The 21032-nt window shown below is 49.3% G+C and overlaps 2 protein-coding genes across 4 annotated transcripts in view; one reads left to right on the plus strand and one right to left on the minus strand.

The window, feature by feature from the left end:
• The window catches only part of LOC116407958 (chloride channel CLIC-like protein 1), a 68538-nt gene extending 63397 nt beyond the window's left edge, over positions 1-5141 (minus strand). The window contains exon 1 of the mRNA XM_031894435.1: positions 5017-5141. The gene's annotated coding sequence lies outside the window, so the exon portion shown is untranslated. The remainder of the gene's footprint in view (positions 1-5016) is intronic.
• Positions 5142-9052: 3911 nt separating this feature from the next.
• The window catches only part of phactr3 (phosphatase and actin regulator 3), a 78403-nt gene continuing 66423 nt past the window's right edge, over positions 9053-21032 (plus strand). Inside the window, exon 1 of one of the 3 annotated variants that reach the window (XM_031893942.1) lies at positions 9053-9282. Coding sequence is in view for 2 of the 3 variants with exons in the window: in XM_031893943.1 (XP_031749803.1) it covers positions 14632-14740 (109 nt within the window). In the remaining variant the exon portion in view is untranslated. 3 annotated transcript variants of the gene reach the window in all.

The following is a 21032-nucleotide window of genomic DNA, read 5'->3' on the forward strand; positions in this document are numbered from 1 at the left end:
ATAATGTAACTGTATAATATATAGGCACAGATATACCCCCATCTTTCCCCCAGCCCCCCCCCCACTGTCACAGTGTAACCCCATATCATATATGCACATAATGTAACTGTATAATATATAGGCACAGATATACCCCCCATCTTTCCCCCAGCCCCCCCCCCCCACTGTCACAGTGTAACCCCCATATCATATATGCACATAATGTAACTGTATAATATATAGGCACAGATATACCCCCATCTTCCCCCCCCCCCCCCCCCCCCCACTGTCACAGTGTAACCCCCATATCATATATGCACATAATGTAACTGTATAATATATAGGCACAGATATACCCCCCATTCTTTCCCCCCCCACTGTCACAGTGTAACCCCCATATCATATATGCACATAATGTAACTGTATAATATATAGGCACAGATATACCCCCCATCTTTCCCCCAGCCCCCCCCCCCCACTGTCACATGTAACCCCCATATCATATATGCATAATGTAACTGTATAATATATAGGCACAGATATACCCCCCATCTTTCCCCAGCCCCCCCCCCACTGTCACAGTGTAACCCCCATATCATATATGCACATAATGTAACTGTATTAATACATAGGCACAGATATACCCCCATCTTTCCCCCAGCCCCCCCCACTGTCACAGTGTAACCCCCATATCATATATGCACATAATGTAACTGTATAATATATAGGCACAGATTATACCCCCATCTTTCCCCCAGCCCCCCCCCCCCCACTGTCACAATGTAAACCCCATATCATATATGCACATAATGTAACTGTATAATATAAGGCACAGATAACCCCCCATCTTTCCCCCAGCCCCCCCCACTGTCACAGTGTAACCCCCATATCATATATGCACATAATGTAACTGTATAAATATATAGGCACAGATATACCCCCCATCTTTCCCCCAGCCCCCCCACTGTCACAGTGTAACCCCATATCATATATGCACATAATGTAACTGTATAATATATAGGCACAGATATACCCCCCCATCTTTCCCCCAGCCCCCCCCCACTGTCACAGTGTAACCCCCATATCATATATGCACATAATGTAACTGTATAATATATAGGCACAGATATACCCCCCATCTTTCCCCCCCCCCACTGTCACAGTGTAACCCCCATATCATATATGCACATAATGTAACTGTATAATATATAGGCACAGATATACCCCATTTTTCCCCCCCCCCACTGTCACAGTGTAACCCCCATATCATATATGCACATAATGTAACTGTATAATATATAGGCACAGATATACCCCCCATCTTTCCCCAGCCCCCCCCCACTGTCACAGTGTAACCCCCATATCATATATGCACATAATGTAACTGTATAATATATAGGCACAGATATACCCCCCATCTTTCCCCCAGCCCCCCCCCACTGTCACAGTGTAACCCCCATATCATATATGCACATAATGTAACTGTATAATATATAGGCACAGGTATACCCCCCATCTTTCCCCAGCCCCCCCCCCCCACTGTCACAGTGTAACCCCCATATCATATATGCACATAATGTAACTGTATAATATATAGGCACAGATATACCCCCATCTTTCCCCCACCCCCCCCCACTGTCACAGTGTAACCCCCATATCATATATGCACATAATGTAACTGTATAATATATAGGCACAGATATACCCCCCATCTTTTCCCCCCCCCCCCACTGTCACAGTGTAACCCCCATATCATATATGCACATAATGTAACTGTATAATATATAGGCACAGATATACCCCCCATCTTTCCCCCCCCCCACTGTCACAGTGTAACCCCCATATCATATATGCACATAATGTAACTGTATAATATATAGGCACAGATATACCCCCCCATCTTTCCCCCCCCCCACTGTCACAGTTGAACCCCATATCATATATGCACATAATGTAACTGTATAATATATAGGCACAGATATACCCCCCATCTTTCCCCAGCCCCCCCCACTGTCACAGTGTAACCCCCATATCATATATGCACATAATGTAACTGTATAATATATAGGCACAGATATACCCCCCATCTTTCCCCAGCCCCCCCCCACTGTCACAGTGTAACCCCCATATCATATATGCACATAATGTAACTGTATAATATATAGCACAGATATACCCCCCATCTTTCTCCCAGCCCCCCACTGTCACAGTGTAACCCCATATCATATATGCACATAATGTAACTGTATAATATATAGGCACAGATATACCCCCATCTTTCTCCCAGCCCCCCACTGTCACAGTGTAACCCCCATATCATATATGCACATAATGTAACTGTATAATATATAGGCACAGATATACCCCCATCTTTCCCCAGCCCCCCCCCCACTGTCACAGTGTAACCCCCATATCATATATGCACATAATGTAACTGTATAATATATAGGCACAGATATACCCCATCTTTCCCCCCCCCCCCACTGTCACAGTGTAACCCCCATATCATATATGCACATAATGTAACTGTATAATATATAGGCACAGATATACCCCCCCTAGTTTGGGGCACAAGTGAGGGCAATTAGATGAAAGGAAACACAATTACTAGGGAAGTTAAGGAACACACAGTTGAATAAACTTTCATCTTGTGCTGATAACAGAGATGAATGAGACAGCTCTCTGGCTCCCTCTAGAGGCTGCAGTGTATAGTGCAAGACACTCCTTAGTTCTACTTATAAAGGAGGCTGCTCGGTGGTATAAGGGTGAAGACACACAGAGCTACTTAGTAGCAGCTACTTGTCATGGCTACTAAACTCCAGAAAATCCCCCGCCATAGACAATACTGACAATTCCCTCTGCTAAACACATATAGGGACAGTTATCAGTAAATGATCAGCATTGTCTGTTTTAGTAGCTGCTACTAGTAGTTCCTTGTGTCTTAACCCTTAGGACGAAGACACATGGGGTGATTAGTTGCAGCAGTGGTTGCGGTGACTAATTGCAAGGACTTTCCCTGCATAGGTTACTGTTTAAGTAACTGCAACTCATTGCGCGTGGGTTTTATTAGTGCAAATTAGTTGCCGCAACTTTTTCCCCGAGGAATTCAAGTTTTTCAAAAAATAACTCTCATAATTTGTGGTTTAATTGGCAGGTTTGGCCTGTCGAGTCCTACGGAGGGTTAGAATAGTCAGCCACGGCCTTATTGACTTATTTCACCCACTTTCAAGGGGAAGTTAATCCCATCATTGTTTTCTATTTCAACCAGTTTCAAGGGGAACTTAATTCCATCATTGTTTTCTATTTCACCCAGTTTCAAGGGGAAGTTAATCCCATCATTGTTTTCTATTTCACCCAGTTTCAAGGGGAAGTTAATCCCATCATTGTTTTCTATTTCACCCAGTTTCAAGGGGAAGTTAATCCCATCATTGTTTTCTATTTCACCCAGTTTCAAGGGGAAGTTAATCCCATCATTGTTTTCTATTTCACCCAGTTTCAAGGGGAACTTAATCCCATCATTGTTTTCTATTTCACCCAGTTTCAAGGGGAACTTAATCCCATCATTGTTTTCTATTTCACCCAGTTTCAAGGGGAAGTTAATCCCATCATTGTTTTCTATTTCACCCAGTTTCAAGGGGAAGTTAATCCCATCATTGTTTCTATTTCACCCAGTTTCAAGGGGAAGTTAATCCCATCATTGTTTTCTATTTCACCCAGTTTCAAGGGGAAGTTAATCCCATCATTGTTTTCTATTTCACCCAGTTTCAAAGGGGAACTTAATCCCATCATTGTTTTTCTATTTCACCCACTTTCAAGGGGAAGTTAATCCCATCATTGTTTTCTATTTCACACACTTTCAAGGGAAGTTAATCCCATCATTGTTTTCTATTTCACCCAGTTTCAAGGGGAAGTTAATCCCATCATTGTTTTCTATTTCACCCACTTTCAAGGGGAACTTAATCCCATCATTGTTTTCTATTTCACCCAGTTTCAAGGGGAAGTTAATCCCATCATTGTTTTCTATTTCACCCAGTTTCAAGGGGAAGTTAATCCCATCATTGTTTTCTATTTCACCCAGTTTCAAGGGGAACTTAATCCCATCATTGTTTTCTATTTCACCCAGTTTCAAGGGGAACTTAATCCCATCATTGTTTTCTATTTCACCCACTTTCAAGGGGAAGTTAATCCCATCATTGTTTTCTATTTCACCCAGTTTCAAGGGGAACTTAATCCCATCATTGTTTTCTATTTCACCCAGTTTCAAGGGGAAGTTAATCCCATCATTGTTTTGTATTTCACCCAGTTTCAAGGGGAACTTAATCCCATCATTGTTTTCTATTTCACCCACTTTCAAGGGCGGCCGGAGAAATTCCAGTTTGGGAAACATAAAGAGGATTCGTGGAAACGAACGTCTCAAATTTTTTGAGTTTTAACGATACTTTCGGCTTGAAAAATTTGGGATTTTTGAATGTAAACTCGTACGAATGATTGAAGCATTATGGTGACATTTTATAAATACGACAATTGTGGGGTTTCATTTGAATTTATACCGTTTATACGGGAATTTCAGTAAATCAGACCCTCGGCCAAGGAGGCAACAGGGTATAAATGTTAAAGGGCAAGATAACCCCCAGCCCCTTGGGAACAACAAGGAAGAGTAGAAATAAATAGACACAGTATAAATAATAGAAGGAGGAAGGGGTAACGGGGGGGGGGGGAAGGAATGCCTGGGGGGGGTCGTAGGAAGGTAAAGGAAAGCTCTGATTGGGGGTCTGACTACCTGACTGTGACTGTACCTGAGCCAAAGGCACATTCCTCGCACAAAGGCCTCACAATGGCCCCATTCACACGCGGCGTCGGGCAGTGACCCCCGGCAGGTACGGACCAATCAGAGCCAATGTGAGAGTTGACTTGGGGGTCAGTGGTGTTGAATTTGATGGGAAAGGTATAAAGCCGCTCAGCCCGTTGGAAACTACGACCCCCTGAAACACCCCCCGTGGCCTCACTCAGGTTCCGGAAGCCTTTATCCCCACACACCTGTATAAACTGCTCCGGGATTGGGTGTTAATGTGTTCAAGAATGACCAATTCGTAGCAACTTTTCAATTGGTCTTCATTTTTTATTTTGTACAGTTGCAAGTCCCTAGCAACCAGACAGCTGCTGAAATTTCTGGAGAGCTGCTGAGCAAAAAGATAAAATTATTTACAATCCACAAATAATAAAAAATGAAGACCAATTGCAAATTGTCTCAGAATAGCATACTAAAGGTTAATTTAAAGGGGAACTTCCCCTTTAATGCCCTAGGCAGTAAGTGATCCGATACATAATCCCTTATCCAGGATACAGACTAGCGGCCCCGGGGGATGAATATCAGTATAATCATATCACTCTGAGCTGCTCTAATCCGGGCAGATTTGTCCCTAACGGGATTTACAGAAGGAATAATCCGAGTTTCCTGCGCCCCTATGGCCTGATGGGATTCCAGCCGTTCCAACAGTCGCCAATATTCCATTATTGCCATTGCTCATTATCTCGACTTCTGTTTTTGCAGCAGCCCTATCTTACTTTATGGCAGGGATTTATATTTACTTTAATGGGTCATTACAGCCCCGCTGCCTGGAGAGAACAACATACTAATTGCACTGATATCACTGTTTTACCCCCACAGGTACCTCTCCTGCCAGTGTTGGACTGGGGGGGGGGGGGGCAAGGCTCACCGGGGATACTGCACCCATGGGCCCACACTGTAGCCCCCACAACCCCTGCAGGGGCCCCGCCACCTGCCTGACCCCCATCCCCCGAGCACATATTATTATACTTACCTTCAGAGCCTCGGGAGAGGGATGCGATTGGCCGGCAGGGCCCACTGGGTTTTTGTTGCCCAGTCCTGCCCACCCCTAGTCCTCGCTCCCTTGTCACTCGCAACGGTTGGTGAGGGGGGGGGGGGAAGTTGGTCGATTGGGCGCCCTAGGGGAGAACGTCAGACGGGGGGGAGGTTTAGGGGTGCGCAGCTGGAGGAGGCACCTTGGGGGTGTGTGGGGCCCCTGGGGCAGTAGCCACAGTGTTCCCTGCACCCCCCAGTCCGACCCTGTGCGAGACTTGGCATCTGGGGACTGTTGAGCAGAAACGGCATAACGTTGGCCCTGCCCATCACTAAGTCTATGTGGCCCCTGAGCCCCCCTGGCTTAGGGCACCCTGCTGCCTTGGCCCCAATATGTCACCCCCTTTATAAAGTAATGTATCTGCCAGCGCAGCAGCTTCAGGGAGAAATTCCCATAACGTCCCACCAATCAAAGTCTCAGGATTTAATGCTCCCAAAGCCTTTATTATATTGTATTATTGCACAGTGTCTATATATATATTGTATTATTGTACAGTGTCATATATATATATATATATATATATATATATTGTATTATTGCACAGTGTCTATATATATATATTGTATTATTGTACAGTGTCTATATATATATTGTATTATTGTACAGTGTCATATATATATATATATATATATATATATATATATATATATATATATATTGTATTATTGCACAGTGTCTATATATATATATTGTATTATTGCACAGTGTCTATATATATATATATATATATAGTATTATTGTACAGTGTCTATATATATATTGTATTATTGTACAGTGTATATATATATATATATATATATTTATTGTATTATTGCACAGTGTCTATATATACAGTGGTGTGAAAAACTATTTGCCCCCTTCCTGATTTCTTATTCTTTTGCATGTTTGTCACACAAAATGTTTCTGCTCATCAAAAACCGTCCATTAACTATTAGTCAAAGATAACATAATTGAACACAAAATGCAGTTTTTAAATGAAGGTTTACGTTATTAAGGGAGAAAAAAAACTCCAAATCTACATGGCCCTGTGTGAAAAAGTGATTGCCCCCCTTGTTAAAAAATAACTAAACTGTGGTTTATCACACCTGAGTTCAATTTGTGTAGTCACCCCCAGGCCTGATTACTGCCACACCTGTTTCAATCAAGAAATCACTTAAATAGGAGCTACCTGACACAGAGAAGTAGCCCAAAAGCACCTCAAAAGCTACACATCATGCCAAGATCCAAAGAAATTGAGGAACAAATGAGAACAAAAGTAATTGAGATCTATCAGTCTGGTAAAGGTTATAAAGCCATTTCTAAAGCTTTGGGACTCCAGCGAACCACAGTGAGAGCCATTATCCACAAATGGCAAAAACATGGAACAGTGGTGAACCTTCCCAGGAGTGGCCGGCCGAACAAAATTACCCCAAGAGCGCAGAGACAACTCATCCGAGAGGCAACAAAAGACCCCAGGACAACATCTAAAGAACTGCAGGCCTCACTTGCCTCAATTAAGGTCAGTGTTCACGACTCCACCATAAGAAAGAGACTGGGCAAAAACGGCCTGCATGGCAGATTTCCAAGGCGCAAACCACTTTAAGCAAAAAGAACATTAAGGCTCGTCTCAATTTTGCTAAAAAACATCTCAATGATTGCCAAGACTTTTGGGAAAATACCTTGTGGACCGACGAGACAAAAGTTGAACTTTTTGGAAGGTGCGTGTCCCGTTACATCTGGCGTAAAAGTAACACAGCATTTCAGAAAAAGAACATCATACCAACAGTAAAATATGGTGGTGGTAGTGTGATGGTCTGGGGTTGTTTTGCTGCTTCAGGACCTGGAAGGCTTGCTGTGATAGATGGAACCATGAATTCTACTGTTCTACCAAAAAATCCTGAAGGAGAATGTCCGGCCATCTGTTCGTCAACTCAAGCTGAAGCGATCTTGGGTGCTGCAGCAGGACAATGACCCAAAACACACCAGCAAATCCACCTCTGAATGGCTGAAGAAAAGCAAAATGAAGACTTTGGAGTGGCCTAGTCAGAGTCCTGACCTGAATCCTATTGAGATGTTGTGGCATGACCTTAAAAAGGCGGTTCATGCTAGAAAACCCTCAAATAAAGCTGAATTACAACAATTCTGCAAAGATGAGTGGGCCAAAATTCCTCCAGAGCGCTGTAAAAGACTCGTTGCAAGTTATCGCAAACACTTGATTGCAGTTATTGCTGCTAAGGGTGGCCCAACCAGTTATTAGGTTCAGGGGGCAATTACTTTTTCACACAGGGCCATGTAGGTTTGGATTTTTTTTCTCCCTAAATAATAAAAACCCTCATTTAAAAACTGCATTTTGTGTTTACTTGTGTTATCTTTGACTAATAGTTACATGTGTTTGATGATCAGAAACATTTTGTGTGACAAACATGCAAAAGAATAAGAAATCACGAAGGGGGCAAATAGTTTTTCACACCACTGTATATTGTATTATTGCACAGTGTCTATATATATTGTACTGCGCCCACATATACTGTATTATTGTACAGTGTCTATATATATATATATATTGTGTATAGATTGGTAGGTGTGTGTATAGATTGGTAGGTGAGTGTATAGATTGGTAGGTGAGTGTATAGATTGGTAGGTGAGTGTGTATAGATTGGTAGGTGAGTGTGTATAGATTGGTAGGTGAGTGTGTATAGATTGGTAGGTGAGTGTATAGATTGGTAGGTGAGTGTATAGATTGGTAGGTGAGTGTATAGATTGGTAGGTGAGTGTGTATAGATTGGTAGGTGAGTGTGTATAGATTGGTAGGTGAGTGTGTATAGATTGGTAGGTGAGTGTGTATAGATTGGTAGGTGAGTGTATAGATTGGTAGGTGAGTGTATAGATTGGTAGGTGTGTGTATAGATTGGTAGGTGTGTGTATAGATTGGTAGGTGTGGGTGCTGGGTTTACTTGGATGGGTTGAACTTGATGGACACTGGTCTTTTTTCAACCCTATGTAACTAATACTATGTAACCCCCCCCCATGAGCAGGTAATGCCCAGCAAGGTAAAACCCACCTCCACCTCAGGCACCGCCCTCTCTAAACAAGCTCCTCCCTCTGCCCAGGCACACGCACAGAATGCTGGGATTGGGGGTCGGGGTGACAATGTGGGGGTTACAATATATAAAGGCTAATGGGGGGGGACTGATACACACACGTTACGGTAACACAGCGCCCTGTGGGGAGGAATAAAGGGAATTAGACACAAAGTATCACTCACCGGAGTCTGTGCGTCCCCCGACTGTTCAAATCCAGCGCTCTACAGGCTCCGGCAGGGGCCAAATCTCCCAGGAAGCGAAAGGAAACCTGTCGCGGATGTATTTATGAGCCGCTTATGTGGATCTGCTGCCATCTACTGGCGCTCTGTGCGCACTGCAATCAGTCATTTATTTTGCAGGTAGAACATTTTTATTGGGAAATAGAAATGTTCTGATACTGGGAAAGAACAAGTGTTTAATATGGGGGGTTAATGTGCTCTGACAGGGCAGCACTGAGCTCTGCAGCAAACTCACCCAACATGGAAGCAAGGAATTGGCCAGTCTTAAAGTGACCCTGTTACACAGCAAATAATTCCCTCTGCCATTTAACCTTTTATTCTTCAACCAACAAATGTATTTGTAGCTGTAATATTGGTGTGTAGGCGCCATCTCAGTGCCTTGTGCCTGAGTCTGAGCTTTCAGCCAGCGCTACACATTAGAACTGCTTTCAGCTAACCTATTGTTTCTCCTACTCCCATGTAACTGGAGGAGTCCCAAGCCGGACTTGGATTTCTTACTATTGAGTGCTATTCTGATACCTACTGGGAGCTGCTATCTTGCTCCCTTCCCATTGTTCTGCTGATCGGCTGCTGGGGGTGAGGGGGGGGGATATCACTCCAACTTGCAGCGCAGCAGTAAAGTGTGCCTGAGTCTGAGCTTTCAGCCAGCGCTACACATTAGAACTGCTTTCAGCTAACCTATTGTTTCTCCTACTCCCATGTAACTGGAGGAGTCCCAAGCCGGACTTGGATTTCTTACTATTGAGTGCTATTCTGATACCTACTGGGAGCTGCTATCTTGCTCCCTTCCCATTGTTCTGCTGATCGGCTGCTGGGGGTGAGGGGGGGGATATCACTCCAACTTGCAGCGCAGCAGTAAAGTGTGCCTGAGTCTGAGCTTTCAGCCAGCGCTACACATTAGAACTGCTTTCAGCTAACCTATTGTTTCTCCTACTCCCATGTAACTGGAGGAGTCCCAAGCCAGACTTGGATTTCTTACTATTGAGTGCTATTCTGATACCTACTGGGAGCTGCTATCTTGCTCCCTTCCCAATTTGCAATTGGTCTTGATTTTTATTATTTAGCTTTCCAGTCTACAATGTCAGCAATCTGGTTGCCAGGGCCCAAATTACCCTAGCAACCATGCATTGATTTGAATAAAAAAATGGAATTCAAATAGACACGGGCCTCAATAGAAAGATTAGGAATAAAAAGCAGCAATAACGATACATTTGGAGCCTCAAAGAGCAATAGTTTTTTAGACGGGGTCAGTGACCCCTGTTTGAAAGCTGGAAATATTCAGAAGAAGACGGCAAATAATTCAAATACTATAAAAAAAAGAAAAAAAAATGAAGACCTGCAAATAAATGAAAGGGTTAATATCAATTTCTCTAATTACACCGCTCTAATTCCTAATTCTGATATATTTATCAATAAGCATTGAATGAACCAATGGAATATTCTCCGAATGTTTCAGCTCCAACTAAACTCCTTCTCCTGTTGTGACTTATACAGAACTGAGGGTATAACTGTGCCCCCTACTGACATCTCAAAGATATTACATTTCTGTAAATGGGACTGGGGGGAAGATGGGGGGTATATCTGTGCCTATATATTATACAGTTACATTATGTGCATATATGATATGGGGGTTACACTGTGACAGTGGGGGGGGGGGGAAGATGGGGGGTATATCTGTGCCTATATATTATACAGTTACATTATGTGCATATATGATATGGGGGTTACACTGTGACAGTGGGGGGGGCTGGGGGAAAGATGGGGGGTATATCTGTGCCTATATATTATACAGTTACATTATGTGCATATATGATATGGGGGTTACACTGTGACAGTGGGGGGGGGGGGGCTGGGGGAAAGATGGGGGGTATATCTGTGCCTATATATTATACAGTTACATTATGTGCATATATGATATGGGGGTTACGCTGTGACAGTGGGGGGGGGGGGGAAGATGGGGGGTATATCTGTGCCTATATATTATACAGTTACATTATGTGCATATATGATATGGGGGTTACACTGTGACAGTGGGGGGGGCTGGGGAAAGATGGGGGGGTATATCTGTGCCTATATATTATACAGTTACATTATGTGCATATATGATATGGGGGTTACACTGTGACAGTGGGGGGGGGGGGCTGGGGGGAAGATGGGGGGTATATCTGTGCCTATATATTATACAGTTACATTATGTGCATATATGATATGGGGGTTACGCTGTGACAGTGGGGGGGGGCTGGGGGAAGATGGGGGGTATATCTGTGCCTATATATTATACAGTTACATTATGTGCATATATGATATGGGGGTTACACTGTGACAGTGGGGGGGGGGGGGCTGGGGGAAAGATGGGGGGTATATCTGTGCCTATATATTATACAGTTACATTATGTGCATATATGATATGGGGGTTACACTGTGACAGTGGGGGGGGCTGGGGGAAAGATGGGGGGGTATATCTGTGCCTATATATTATACAGTTACATTATGTGCATATATGATATGGGGGTTACACTGTGACAGTGGGGGGGGGGGGCTGGGGGAAAGATGGGGGTATATCTGTGCCTATATATTATACAGTTACATTATGTGCATATATGATATGGGGGTTACACTGTGACAGTGGGGGGGGGGCTGGGGGAAAGATGGGGGTATATCTGTGCCTATATATTATACAGTTACATTATGTGCATATATGATATGGGGGTTACACTGTGACAGTGGGGGGGGGGGGAAGATGGGGGGTATATCTGTGCCTATATATTATACAGTTACATTATGTGCATATATGATATGGGGGGTTACACTGTGACAGTGGGGGGGGGGCTGGGGGAAAGATGGGGGGTATATCTGTGCCTATATATTATACAGTTACATTATGTGCATATATGATATGGGGGTTACACTGTGACAGTGGGGGGGGGGGGGAAAGATGGGGGGTATATCTGTGCCTATATATTATACAGTTACATTATGTGCATATATGATATGGGGGTTACACTGTGACAGTGGGGGCTGGGGGAAAGATGGGGGGTATATCTGTGCCTATATATTATACAGTTACATTATGTGCATATATGATATGGGGGTTACACTGTGACAGTGGGGGGGGGCTGGAGGAAAGATGGGGGGTATATCTGTGCCTATATATTATACAGTTACATTATGTGCATATATGATATGGGGGTTACACTGTGACAGTGGGGGGGGGGGCTGGGGGAAAGATGGGGGGGTATATCTGTGCCTATATTTATACAGTTACATTATGTGCATATATGATATGGGGGTTACACTGTGACAGTGGGGGGGGGGGGCTGGGGGAAAGATGGGGGGTATATCTGTGCCTATATATTATACAGTAGGTGCAGGTATAATTGGGGGTGGGGGTATTTAGGTGCCAGGGGTTGGAGCCGGTGCTGTACATGCAGTAGATAAGGAAAGGGTTAAGGCTGGGGCGGGGCTAATGAATGACAGACGAGTGCAGTTCTGTTGGGTTTATTGAATGGAACCGCAAGGTGATTGGCTGCACACAGACTGCTCCCTGCAGGATACAGAGAGGATGCGGCTGGGAGGGATTAACTCTTTCCTATTTGTGCAGTTATTGTGCAGGTAACAGTGTAAGTGCAACCCTCGGGCCCAGTTGGGGCAGTAGCTGTTAGGGGCGCAGTACCAGTTACTGGGGCAGTACCAGTTAGGGGGGCAGTACCAGTTAGGGGGGCAGTACCAGTTAGGGGGGCAGTACCAGTTAGGGGGGCAGTACCAGTTAGGGGGCAGTACCAGTTAGTGGGCAGTACCAGTTAGGTGGGGCAGTACCAGTTAGTGGGGCAGTACCAGTTAGGGGCAGTACCAGTTAGGGGCAGTACCAGTTAGTGGAGCAGTACCAGTTAGGGGGGCAGTACCAGTAGGGGGGCAGTACCAGTTTAGGGGCAGTACCAATTAGGGGGGCAGTATCAGTTAGTGGGGCAGTACCAGTTAGGGGCAGTATGAGTTAGTTGGGCAGTACCAGTTAGGGGGCAGTACCAGTTAGGGGGGCAGTACCAGTTAGTGCGGTACCAGTTAGGGGGGCAGTACCAGTTAGTGGGGCAGTATGAGTTAGTGGGACAGTACCAGTTAGTGGGGCGGTACCAGTTAGTGGGGCAGTATGAGTTAGTTGGGCAGTACCAGTTAGGGGGGGCACTTACCAGTTAGGGGCAGTACCAGTTAGTGGGACAGTACCAGTTAGGGGGGGCAGTACCAGTTAGTGGGACAGTACCAGTTAGGGGGGGCAGACCAGTTAGTGGGGCAGTACCAGTTAGGGGGGCGGTACCAGTTAGTGGGGCAGTACCAGTTAGGGGGGCGGTACCAGTTAGTGGGGCGGTACCAGTTAGTGGGGCAGTACCAGTTAGGGGGCAGTACCAGTTAGTGGGGCGGTACCAGTTAGGGGGGCAGTACCAGTTAGTGGGGCGGTACCAGTTAGGGAGCAGTACCAGGTAGTGGGGCAGTACCAGTTAGGGGGGGCAGTACCAGTTGGGGCAGCACAAGTTGGGGGCAGTACCAGTTAGCAGTACCTCCATTCCTTTCTGTTCCCTAGCAGTGACAGGTGTCTGTCCCACAGAGCTTACAATCTAACTGTTCTTCAGTGAAGCCAAAGTCAGATAAACGACACCACATCCCAACTTGAACCTACTGGGAATTCACAGCTACACTTACACTCACACTCATGTGGGCACTCATACTCACACTCATGTGGGCACTCACACAACACATTGTAGAACTATATATGCTGTTATGTCCATTCACATCCCAAATTGTACTCAGGTACTCATTATACACACACAGTATATATACACACTATACAATCACACACAGTCACACACACACACACTATACAATCACACACACTATATATATATATATATATACAGTCACACAATCCCACTCTATATATACACACACACACTATATACACACACACACACACTATATAAACACACACAGTATATATACACACAGACACAATCGCACACAATCGCACCCCCCTGTAGCAGTGCAGGTATTTGGGCTCCGGGTACCACTGACGTCACGTGGTGCATCCCTCCCGCAAGGCATGATGGTAAATTCCCAATGTTTTCCATCAGCGGCGGCGGAGCAGCATCACTGGGCTGGGGCATCACTGGGGCATCACTGGGCTGGGGCATCACTGGGCTGGGGCATCACTGGGCTGGGCACACGGGCATCACTGGGCTGGGGCATCACTGGGGCATCACTGGGCTGGGGCATCACTGGGGCATCACTGGGCTGGGGCATCACTGGGGCATCACTGGGGCATCAGCTGAGCGGGGCTGGGGCTGTTGGAGCAGAATGAGGCCGGGGAGAGACCCGGGGGGCAGAACGTACCGGGGGAGATGCTGAATTCCTGTCGGACCGAGGGAGCAGCCGGCTGCCCACACCCCCCCCAACTGCAGCAGCCCGGACCCCCCGCAGCCCATGGCCTCCTCCCAGCAGGGCCCCCCCCCAGCCCTCATCCACAGGGGCCGGTCCCACAGCGACCCCAGCATCCTCACTGAGCCCGGGTCGGAGTCGGAGGACAGTACAGGTAGGAGGGGGGGGTACATGTGTGGGTGGGGGGGCAACGATACGTCCGTCCTATCTGCCCCACTGTCTCTCAGTGCAGAGACCTACCCCCGGCTGCTGCTGCACTGCCTCTATGGGGCAGAACTGTCACTCCCCCCCCAGTATAGCACCGGGGGTTCCCCTGAGGTTCTGCAGCAGCTGTGATTGAACTGAGCAGTGACATGTGATTTACTGAGCACCCTGCCCCCTTACCTACCCCATTAACTACCCACATATCTACCCCACCTGCCCCCTTACCTACCCCACCTGCCCCTTACCTACCCCACCTGCCCACATATCTACCCCACCTGCCCCCTTACCCCTGCCCCTTTACATACCCCACCTGCCCCCTTACCCCTGCCCCCTTACCTACCCCACCTGCCCCCTTACCTACCCCACCTGCCCACATATCTACCCCACCTGCCCCCTTACCTACCCCACCTGCCCTCTTACCTACCCCACCTACCCCCTTACCCCTGCCCCTTTACCTACCCTACCTGCCCACATACTTCAGCCCTGCCCCCTTACCTTCTCTACCTACCCAAATACTTTAGCCCTGCCCAGTTACCTATCCCACATACCTACCCAGATACCTATCCCATCTGCCCACATACTTTAGCCCTGCCCCCTTATCTGTCCTACCTACCCAAATACTTTAGCCCTTCCCCCTTACCTACCCCACCTGCCCACATACCTACCCCACCTGCCTACATACCTAGCCTACCTGCCCAGATACCTATCCTACCTGCCCACATACTTTAGCCCTGCCCCCTTACCTTTCCTACCTACCCAAATACTTTAGCCCTGCCCACTTACCTACCCCACCTGCCCACATACCTACCCCACCTGCCTACATACCTATCCTACCTGCCCACATACTTCAGCCCTGCCCCCTTACCTTCCCTACCTACCCAAATGCTTTAGCCCTGCCCACTTACCTACCCCTGCCCAATTGCCTCCATCTACCTAAATGCAGAAACCCCATGCCACCTACCCCCCTATAAACCCATATACCCCATATACTTCTCTACCAATGGGGGGATACGGTTTTGCAACTACGTGTTTGGATCATTGGTTTCTCTGTACATTTTGACTGGGTACAAAAGTATCAGATTTGGGGTCTGTTATTATTTTTCTAGTTTATCAGGATACAGTGCCCCCCCATTCCCTGTCCCCCCCCATTCCCTGCCCCCCCCCCCCATTCCCTGTCCCCCCCCATTCCCTGTCCCCCCATCCCTGCCCCCCCCCATCCCTGTCCCCCATTCCCTGTCCCCCCCATTTCCCTGCCCCCCCCCCATCCCTGTCCCCCCCCATTCCCTGTCCCCCCCATTCCCGTCCCCCCCCATTCCCTGTCCCCCCCATTCCCTGCCCCCCCCCCATTCCCTGTCCCCCCCCATTCCCTGTCCCCCCCATTCCCTGTCCCCCCCCATTCCCCTGCGACCCCTCCATTCCCTGTCCCCCCCCCCCTATTCCCTGTCCCCCCCACAAGGCCTGGTTGATTTTTACTCTGCAGAACTGAGAGACTGGACTGTTCCATGAGGATGGGGGGGGGGGGGTCAGACCTCAGCCCATTGCAGAATATGGGAATTAAAGTTAAACCAATAGAATTTCTGCATGTAGAGTGGGGGGGCAGTCTGTAATCCTGGGGGGGCTCCAAGGCCCCAGAGAGCTGAGTGTCGAGCCGAGTTTGCTAATTGCCGGCTTTGGGATTGTCATTGACAATTTGCATGCGGTGCTGTTAATGGAATGGGGGGGGGGCCCTGTGTTTTCTGTGTCGCTATGGAAACAAGGGATAATTAATTTTATCCCCCCTCACCAATAATAAAAGCAATTAAGCCTGACGGCATGAGTGGGTTTTGCTTTCAATTTCCAAACAAATATGATGTTCTATATGGAACTGTCCATTCAGGGGCCACTGACCTGCTCCTAGCGGGGCCCCCCAAGCAGTAAATGTAATAGTGTGGGGCCACGGCCAGCAGCGCAACTACACGTTACTGGGCCCCAAATTCAATTGTGAGCCCCAAAACAGTAGGAAGTTGATCTTTTGTATCAATACATATTAATCAGGCCCCCACCGGGCCCCCTACATTCCTGTCCCCCCTACATTCCTGTCCCCCTACATTCCTGTCCCCCTACATTCCTGTCCCCCTACATTCCTGGGCCCCTACATTCCTGTCCCCCACTAACATTCCTAGAGCCCCCTACATTCCTGTCCCCCTACATTCCTGTCCCCCTACATCCCTGGGCCCTACTTCCTGGCCTCCTACATTCCCCTGGGCCCCTACATTCCTGTCCCCCTACATCCTGGGCCCCTACATTCCTGGGCCCCTACATTCCTGTCCCCCTACATTCCTGTCCCCCTACATTCTGTCCCCCTACATCCCTGGGCCCCTACATCCCTGGCCCCTACATTCCTGTCCCCCTACATTTGGCCCCTACATCCCTGGGCCCCTACATTCCTGTCCCCTTACATTCCTGGCCCCTACATCAACCTGTAACACCCCTTAACATTCTGGCCCACCTACATTCCTGGGCCCCTACATCCCATGGGCCCCCTACCATTCCTGTCCCCCTACATTCCTGTCCCCCTACATTCCTGAGCCCCCTACATCCCTGGGCCCCCTACATCCCATGGGCCCCCTAACTTCCCTGGGCCACCTACATTCCTGTCCCCCTACATCCCTGGCCCCTACATTCCTGGCCCCCTACATTCCTGGCCCCCTACATTCCTAGATCCCCCTACATTCCTGATCCCCCTACATTCCTGGGCCCCTACATCCCTGAGGCCCCTACATCCCCCTACATTCCTGTCCCCCTACATTCCTGGGCCCCTACATCCTGGGCCACCTACATCCCTGATCCCCTACATTCCTGGCCCCTTACATCCCTGTCCCCCTACTTCTGGCCCCCACATTCCTGGCCCCCTACATCCCGGGCCCTACATTCCTGTCCCCCTACATTCCTGTCCCCTAACTTACATGGGCCCCTACATCCCTGGGGCCCCCTACATTCCTGTCCCCCTACATTCCTGTCCCCCTACATTCCTGTCCCCTACATTCCTGTCCCCCTACATTCCTGTCCCCCTACATTCCTGTCCGCCTACATTCCTGGGCCCCCTACATTCCTGGGGCCCCCTACATTCCTGTCCCCCTTTACACTTCCTGGGCCCTACATTCCTGTCCCCTACATTTCCTGGGCCCCCTACATTCCTGTCCCCCTATATCCCTGGGCCCCTACATCCCTGGGCCCCTACGATTCCTGTCCCCCCTAATTCCTGGGCCCCTACATTCCTGGGCCCCTACATCCTGTCCCCCTACATTCCTGGGCCCCCTACATTCCTGGGCCCCCTACATTCCCTGGGCCCCCTACATTCCTGTCCCCCTACATTCCTGGGCCCCCTACATTCCTGTCCCCCTACATTCTGGGCCCCCTACATTCCTGTCCCCCTACATTCCTGTCCCCCTACATCCCTGGCCCCTACATTCCTGTCCCCCTACATTCCTGTCCCCTACATTCCTGTCCCCTACATTCCTGTCCCCTACATTTCCTTGGCCCTACATTCCTGTCCCCTACATTCCTGTCCCCCTACATTCTGTCCCCCTACATCCCTGGCCCCCTACATTTCCTGTCCCCCTACATTCCTGGGCCCCTACATTCCTGTCCCCCTACATTCCTGTCCCCCTACATTCCTGTCCCCCTACATTCCTGTCCCCCTACATTCCTGGGCCCCCTACATTCCTGGCCCTACATTCCTGTCCCCCTACATTCCTGGGCCCCTACATTCCTGTCCCCCTACATTCCTGGGCCCTACATTCCTGTCCCCCATATCCCTGGGCCCCTACATTCCTGGGCCCCCTTACATTCCTGGGCCCCTACATTCCTGTCCCCCTACATCCCTGTCCCCCTACATTCCTGTCCCCCTACATTCCTGGGCCCCCTACATTCCTGGGCCCCCTACATTCCTGTCCCCCTACATTCCTGGGGCCCCTACATTCCTGGTCCCCCTACATTCCTGTCCCCCAATATTCCTGGGCCCCTACATTCCTGTCCCCCTACATCCCTGGCCCCTACATTCCTTGCCCCTACATTCCTGTCCCCCTACATTCCTGTCCCCCTACATTCCTGGGCCCCCTACATTCCTGTCCCCCTACATCCCTGTCCCCCTACATTCCTGGGGCCCCCTACATTCCTGGGCCCCCTACATTCCTGTCCCCCTACATTCCTGGGCCCCTACATTCGTCCCCTACATTCCTGTTCCGCCTACATTCTGGGCCCCCTACATTCCTGGTCCCCCTACATTCCTGTCCCCCTACATTCCTGGGCCCCTACATTCCTGTCCCCCTACATTCCTGGGCCCCCTACATTCCTGTCCCCTACATCCCTGGCCCCTACATTCCTGTCCCCCTACATTCCTGGGCCCTACATTCCTGTCCCCCTATATCCTGGGCCCTACATTCCTGTCCCCCTACATTCCTGGGCCTCCTACATTCCTGTCCCCTAACATTCCTGTCCCCCTACATTCCGGGCCCCTACATCCCTGGGCCCCTACATCCCTGGGCCCCTACATTCCTGTCCCCCTACATTCCTGGCCCCTACATTCCTGGGCCCCTACATCCCTGTCCCCCTACATTCCTGGGCCCCTACATCCGTCCCCCTACATTCCTTGGCCCCCTACATTCCTGGGCCCTACATCCCTGGGCCCCGTACATTCCTGTCCCCCTACATTCCTGTCCCCCTACATTCCTGTCCCCCTACATTTCCTGGGCCCCTACATTCTGTTCCCCCTACATTCCTGTTCCCCCTACATCCTGGCCCCCTACATCCCCTGTCCCCCTACATTCCTGTCCCCCTACATTCCTGTCCCCTACATTCCTGTCCCCCTAACATTCCTGGGCCCCTACATTCCTGTCCCCTACATTCCTGTCCCCCTACATTCCTGTCCCCCTACATTCCTGTCCCCCTACAATCCCTGGGCCCCCGTACATTCCTGTCCCCCTACATCCCTGGGCCCTACATTCCTGTCCCCCTACATTCCTGTCCCCCTACATCCTGCTCCCCCTTACATTCCTGTCCGCCTACATTCCTGGCCCCCAACTTCCTGGGCCCCCTACATTCTCGTCCACACTTCTGGCCCTACACTGCTGGCCCCACTCCCGCACATTCTACATTCCTGTCCCCCAACATTCCTGTCCCCCTACATTCCTGGGCCCCTACATTCCTGCCCCCTTCATTCCTGGCCCCACACTTCCGACCCACACACTTCCTGGGCCCCTACATTCCTGGGCCCCTACATTCCTGTCCCCTACATTCCTGTCCCCCTACATCCCTGTCCCCCTACATTCCTGTCCCCTACATTCCTGCGCCCCTACATTCCTGTCCCCCTACATTCTGGTCCCCCTACATTCCTGTCCCCCTACATTCCTGTCCCCCTACATTCCTGGGCCCCTACATTCCTGTCCCCCTACATTCCTGGGCCCCTACATTCCTGTCCCCCTACATTCCTGGGCCCCTACATTCCTGTTCCCCCCTACATTCCTGGGCCCCTACATTCCTGGGCCCCTACATTCCTGGGCCCCCTACATGCCTGTCCCCCTACATTCCTGGCCCCCTACATTCCTGTCCCCCTACATGCCCTGTCCCCTACATTCTGGGCCCCCTACATTTCCCTGGGGCCCCCTACATTCCCTTCCGCCTACATTCCTGGGCCCCCTACATTCCTGGGCCCCTACATTTCCTGTCCCCCTACATTCCTGGGCCCTACATTCCTGTCCCCTACATCCCTGGGCCCCTACATCCTGGGCCCCCTACATTCCGTCCCCCTACATTCCTGGGCCCCTACATTTCCTGGGCCCCTACATTCCTGTTTCCCCCTACATTCCTGTCCCCCTACATTCCTGGGCCCACATTCCTGTCCCCCTACATCCCTGGGCCCCTACATTTCCTGGGCCCTACATTCCTGTCCCCCTACATTCCTGGGCCCCTACATTCCTGGGCCCCTACATCCCTGTCCCCCTACATTCCTGGGCCCCTTACATTCCTGGGCCCTACATTCCTGTCCCACCTACATCCTGCGCCCTACATTCCTGTCCCCCTACATTCCCTGTCCCCCTACATTCCTGGCCCCCTACATTCCTGTCCCCCCTACATTCCTGGGCCCCCTACATCCCTGGGCCCCCTACATTCCTGGCCCCCTACATTCCTGTCCCCCTACATTCCTGGGGCCCCCTACATTCCTGTCCCCTATATCCCTGGGCCCCTACATTTCATCTCTCTTT

The sequence above is a fragment of the Xenopus tropicalis genome, chromosome 10, assembly GCF_000004195.4.
Source record: "Xenopus tropicalis strain Nigerian chromosome 10, UCB_Xtro_10.0, whole genome shotgun sequence".
Classification (NCBI taxonomy): domain Eukaryota; kingdom Metazoa; phylum Chordata; class Amphibia; order Anura; family Pipidae; genus Xenopus; species Xenopus tropicalis.